The 6,200-nt window shown below is 30.7% G+C and overlaps 1 protein-coding gene across 1 annotated transcript; it reads right to left on the bottom strand.

Moving 5' to 3' along the window:
* Window positions 1-551: 551 nt before the first annotated feature.
* LOC109188569 (protein SIEVE ELEMENT OCCLUSION B-like) lies at window positions 552-5,628 on the bottom strand. Its single transcript, XM_019339211.1, has 7 exons — window positions 5,544-5,628; window positions 4,785-5,170; window positions 3,841-3,920; window positions 3,581-3,711; window positions 1,714-2,289; window positions 1,432-1,596; window positions 552-1,218 (listed from the first exon to the last, which is right to left on the bottom strand). The coding sequence occupies exons 1-7, from the start codon at window positions 5,607-5,609 to the stop codon at window positions 562-564; spliced, it is 2,061 nt and encodes a 686-aa protein (XP_019194756.1). The 5' UTR covers window positions 5,610-5,628; the 3' UTR covers window positions 552-561.
* Window positions 5,629-6,200: the final 572 nt, after the last annotated feature.

Here is a 6,200-nt window from a genome sequence, read left to right on the forward strand (position 1 = left end):
CCTATGCCAGCCACGTGGCGCTGAAACCATCAATCTTCTCCCACTTTATGGAGTCACATCAAACTATGCAAGTGGAAGGACACTTTATGAACACTTTAGCTGACAAAATTTGTTATTTTGCAGGAAAAAGAATTCATCAAAATCTCCCCTTCACATTTGTGAAAAACTTGACAAAGAAAATTATACTGTTCCAAAATCTCTCCAAAATCCCCTTTTAAGGATGCCCTTATGCAAACCTGCAAAATATATTTAGAGCAAACCTGACACCGATGCTGAATGAATCCTAGAAGCTGAATAGGGAGATCAAGTCCCTTGATCTTATTAAAGGTATTATTAAAGATAGAGAAGAATAAGAAAATAAAAATTGTGAACCTGTTTTGCATGTGCCAATCAATGAAATTCATGTTATTGGGAAGTATAAATAAAATCATTAAAAAAGTGAAGTAAATGTATACTTATTTTTACTTAAAATAGATAACAACAACAAAGTTAACAACAATCGAAATTAAACACTACAAAATGACATAATTAAATATATCATAAAAGGACTTCAATAATTTATTAGTAGTGATCATCATAGCCATGGTGACAATCATGACAACATGTGAAAGTTATAAACTGATGCATATTGTGAGAACATTGAGGGCAGTTCACATCTTCTGGTATTTTATCCAAAGTTAATGGATATTCAAGAGTACAACAAGAATGTTGATCCTGAGAAGAAGCAAGTTTCTCATAACAATCTTTGAATGCTTGGCTGAAACCTTTGCTGCGTATATTGCTCTTCCATTTTTGGTACGCATTCATCACCCTCATCATTTTGTCACCTAAGTCACATGCTATTACTTCTTCCCCTTTGCTTAACAAAACCCACGCTCCAAATGTTGTGTTTTTAGCTTCGTAAGCTAGTAACTTTTGAAGTCCAAGAAAAATTTTGTCCTCATCTTCAATATGACCAGTCTTATTTAAATAATTAATTCTTGATAGGAATGCACTTCGAAGTCGTGTCCAAAACCACAAATATTCTGCATTATTAGAACTAAGTGCATAACCACCCATATTTTTCACAAGTGACTTTGCTTTCTTGTTATTTCCAATGTATGCAAATTTGATATCCAGTTGGATTTCGAAATTGACCTCCTTCACTTTAGTTGCCAATTCTTGAATACATTTAGCGTCATTCCCTCCACAAAAGAAAATATCATATTTCATTGTAGTCTGTTTAAAAACAAAAATAATAATAATAAAATTTATTGCAAGGTCAGAAAATGCCCAGCACAAATTAAAACTTAAGAAACAAAATGTTCAAATAATTTTTTTTTGTTAGGGTGAGGACAATATGCAATTTAAAATCAATTGTTTACTTATTCCTTTCATATTAGCTGTTGTTGTTTCAATTATAGCGAGCTAAGCGCTTGAAAATGGACTTACCCAATTTTCTATCCAGTAATCTATGTTATAGGTGTCTGAACCTGGATAGCCCAAAACCAAAAGTAGAAGTCTCCCAGAGTCGACTTTACCCAAAAGTTTAAGATTCCATGTCTCTTTATCCCAAAGCATTTCTTCATTTTTACTAGTGTAATTATAGGAAGAATCCTGAACAATAACAAAATAATTATTAATAATAAGAAAGATTACTTAGCTTTTAGACTTGAAACAATATATACCTCATGTCATTTAATTAGCAAAAATGAATGAGTGGGAGAAACATACCAAATCTTTTATCCTCATATTAATGTCATTTCTCCAATCATCAATTGTATTCCTAATGCGATTAACCAAGTCACGTTTTCTCTCCTCAATATCATCAATCACAGAACCAACACCTAAAGTCATTTCCGTCAACTCTTTTTGTAATAAAGAGATGATATTGTTTCCACTACCAACAGTCAGTGTATCAAATGCAAGGTCTTCTCTCCATGTTAGGATCATCTGCAATGCATTAATATGAACTAGTCTTCCGCGACTGTCAAGTGAAATAACAATAGGTTCCCCACCACTCTGAAAACTCGGAGCACATCTCTCCTTCACAAATCTAATGAATTGAGGCGTAATCCTTTTGCATGGATCCAACAACTTTAAACCGGTAATTATTCGTACTGATGGCATCCTTGCATCAGTCCAAAGTTGAGGATAATCTATTATTGGAATCAAAATAATCCAAGGACTAATTTTGAACTTGGACATGTGATGATATAGAAAAGCAGCCTCAGAGAGATTTGTGTCTGACACTATTATCAATAGCACCCTCGTGTCTTTTAATTCACTGAATGGAACATGACGAGGTATCTAAAAATTATAATTTTAGAGATCAGGTTAACGTCATTATAATAAATTTCTGAAATTGTCTAACAGTATGCATGCTATAATAAATTTCCGAATCAAGCTAAGAAGTATTATTATACAATAGTTATGTGTGGAAACGTGTTCACCATGCGTATGGTAAACACAGCGGTAGATTCATAATTTCTATACAGTAGATTCAATTTTTTTTTTTTGAAAACGTAGCTAGATTTATAATTTAGTTTTTCATTTGTCGTTAATAGGATAGATCCATAATTTCTAAGCTGTAGATTCATAATTTCTATACTGTAGATTCATAATTTCTATACTGTAGATTCATAATTTATGTACTGTAAATTCATAATTTCTATATCTATACTGTAGATTCATAATTTCTATACTGTAGATTCATAATTTCTGTACTGTAGATTCATAATTTCTATACTGTAGATTCATAATTTCTGTATGTGGATTTATAATATATGTAACAACAAATGAAAAACAAATTTATGAATCTATGTTTTCAAAAAAAAAATTATGAATCTACAGTATAGAAATTAGGGATCTATCATGTGTTCACCATGCGCATGGTGAACACGTTTCCACGGCATAATTTGCGATTATTATATGAGTGCAAGTTTATAAATATCTAAAATTATAATTTTGTTCGGTAACCCCAGAATATTTTGTACTATGTAATTCTATTTTATTTGTAAGGAAGTAGATAATATGGAGTAGAACATTTCCTGTTCACTATTTCTCCATTACATTATTTTTTTCAATGTGATGGGAGAAACCTGCAGTCATTACTTGAGAGTGTACATTAGATAAATATTGTCTTGTGGTGTTAACCAACAAAGGACGACAAAGAGTTAAACCAGCTTAGATTTCTCATAGCGTATCGGCTCAAACTAAAAAGACCAATAGAACCCTCCTATTAGGATCAAACTTGTAACCTTATGGCCTGGTTATCAAGTTAATAGTATGACCAACTTGACTAAGGTGAACTCGTTACTTTACAATATTGTTATTATTACTCCGTAATTAAAGATGACTTTCATATGCATGATTCCTTAGTCAAATCAGTAATATTTGATTTACATAATACTGGGAATGCATTTTACACACGTCCACTTTAACATGCAAGATAAAAAATGTCAATAGAGGTTTTACTCACTGGTTCGACAGTACATATTTGAAAGAAGATAAAAAAAAATGTTGGTTAATGTTCAAATCGAATGCTCAATTTATGTTTGAATATATTTATTTATTAGGAGAATAAAATTCAAATACTTACCCCACTAGAATGAAATATCACCTCAGAATCATCATTGACATTGAATATTAACTTGAGAACATCGAGATTATTATGAGAATGACTAAAACCATGCAATAATGCTTTGTAAGATTTCTCTGCTCTCTTTACTTCTGCAAAAAATACAAAATTATAATTAACACTTAAAATACATACAACACACATATATTGAATTTGCTTTTGATCTTGAGAGTTAAAGTACATGGTAACGGTTTGAAAGCTATCATTTGATTGGCACCAACCTAGTAGTGGGTAACAAGCAGAGAGTATGGTTTTGGATTTGGCAATTAAAGTAGATTCTTCCATTACGTCATTTTTGGACCTGGAAGGCAATAATATGTGTTGAAACATTAGAAACCCCTAATCAATAAAACTAACCTTTTACTTTTATCGCATTAAAAAAGTTTATATACTCTATGCGTGGGAGAGCGGAGTCTAAGGAAATAAACTCAACACTAATTGTTATGCAAGTATAAGGAAATAAATAATGGTGAATCCATAAATCTTCTTCGGTGGGTGGGAAAGATTAAAATTTAAAAATAATGATTTATTTTTTTTTAAAAAAAGTGAAATAGTTAGAGGGTGAGCCATAAATAGTGTTGACTATGGATGTTAAAAAAATGTGAAATAAAAATTTTTTAAAAAATATGAAACATAATTAATTAGATAAAATGGTTCGAATGGAAAACACATTATAAATCACCAATCTTACTATTAATATTAAAAAAAAAAAAAAAAGTCATAATGTTACAAAAAAAAAAATCCAATTAGAATTTGAAATATTTTAAAATGCCAAAAATTAAATTTCAAAAATCTATGCCATGGAATTCGAACTCCTAGTAATTAAAATAAAAATCATATATTTTATCATCTAAGCTAACTCATCCTTTATTAAAATTTATGTATATTTAGTACTTATAAATGTTTAGTATATATATATATATATATATACATAATACATAAGAGCCCTCACTATGAATCCGCTTTTAGAAATAAGGTTGTCTATTATCTCTTCATTATTTACTATAGTTTTAGTAGTTGTAAGCGTTGATCCAGAAACCGATTGAGTTATTGATGCATGTGTGCTAGACACTAAATAGAGTGAGCTATGCAACAATAATATAATCTCTAGAGCATGCAGGAAATAAAATAATATATTTGATATTAAATTATATTAAATACTTACTCAACACAAAGAATACACTGGGTACAAATAAGAATGCTCCTGGTAATCCAATAAGTTGCCAAAATTACTGGTTGTGGTGGAGAGAAAGATGGTGGTTGATTAAGCTCATTCACACACTTAACAAAGTTTATAATGAGCTTAACAATAGAATCATCATATATTTTCTCAGATGACGCAACAATTAGATTTTGCTTGAAAAGTCTCAACTTGTTTGCTAATTTGTTCCAATGACAGTGTTGAGAAATATTGATGAAATCTCCACAGATTAAGGAAAAAGCCGCAAGCATCATGACTACCTTGGTGTCCCAAGGGTAGGTGGATAGCATGCTTAGCAGATGGATGGTTATCGAGTGATAATCAATATTATTCAAACTCTTAAACACTACCTGCAGTAAAAGATAATATAATGGACATAATAAAATCAAGAAAAAATTAATATAATAATCGTCTAGGTCGATAAGGACACGAAAGTAATAAATAATTAAATATTACAAGTGTAATACAAATATTTAATATATTTAACAACATTTAAAATTTGCAATATTCATAATTGAAGTATGCTTTTTGTCGCAACTAAAAGGCAGGCTAAGTTGACGTCTTGACGATGATATATAGTTGAATCACTTACACAAACATATATGTATGGTCATATGAGAACAATATAATGCTTCTACTAAAAATTAAAATGTGAAAGAACAATTCAAATGTGTGCAATAATGAGGAATTATATATATAGTGTGCCAAATGCTAAAAAATTACCTCAAAAGAAAGTTGTCTCACTTGGTATGAGAGTTCCTTCTGAATGCACTTTTGTGGCATTAACATGTCTTTCTCAATTTCTCCCGAAACCTAAATTATATCATATATATGTTCCTCCATTACTATCAAAATGTGTCAAAAACATCAATCAAGAAGCTAAACTTGAGTTAATAAAAAATTTAACATTTTAATGTTTTTACTTTGATTTAAACTAGTACAGAGTACCAAGAACTTTATGGTTCAATGGTACTATGTTGAACTCTCACATGGGAGGTTGTGGGTTCGAGTCTCAATGTGTTTCAATAGGTTGAACAAGTAGTTGTACGTGAACATTTACTCTATTCTAGTAGATAGTAAATAGTGTTAAAAAAACTAGTACGGAGTAACATTTAGTCATAAGACATGCATTAGGGCTTGAAAATAAATATGTGATGATAAGCAATTAAGTTGACAAACCAGATAGTTAAAATTGAGAATATTTTTCGCATAGCTCAAAACAAAATTTGCATTCAAATTGGTGGCACCATATATATATGCATTGGGATGATGAGTAGCCTTCACTTCATCCGCGATTGCAGCGTCATCATGGCTGGTTGAGGATACCATGTTTGTGAAATCAATGGCTGGTTGAGGATAATTAGCTTGAAATCAATGGCT

This window comes from Ipomoea nil, unplaced genomic scaffold (genome assembly GCF_001879475.1).
Source record: "Ipomoea nil cultivar Tokyo-kokei standard unplaced genomic scaffold, Asagao_1.1 scaffold1436, whole genome shotgun sequence".
Lineage (NCBI taxonomy): Eukaryota > Viridiplantae > Streptophyta > Magnoliopsida > Solanales > Convolvulaceae > Ipomoea > Ipomoea nil.

Excerpts from the sequence above, each read along its gene's own strand:
- LOC109188569 (XM_019339211.1), bottom strand. The coding sequence starts at position 5,609 with ATGTTAATGCCACAAAAGTGCATTCAGAAGGAACTCTCATACCAAGTG. Across the intron at positions 3,712-3,840 it reads TGCTTGTTACCCACTACTAG|AAGTAAAGAGAGCAGAGAAA; the intron begins GTTGGTGCCAAT and ends TATTTTTTGCAG. Across the intron at positions 2,290-3,580 it reads TGATATTTCATTCTAGTGGG|ATACCTCGTCATGTTCCATT; the intron begins GTAAGTATTTGA and ends TATAATTTTTAG.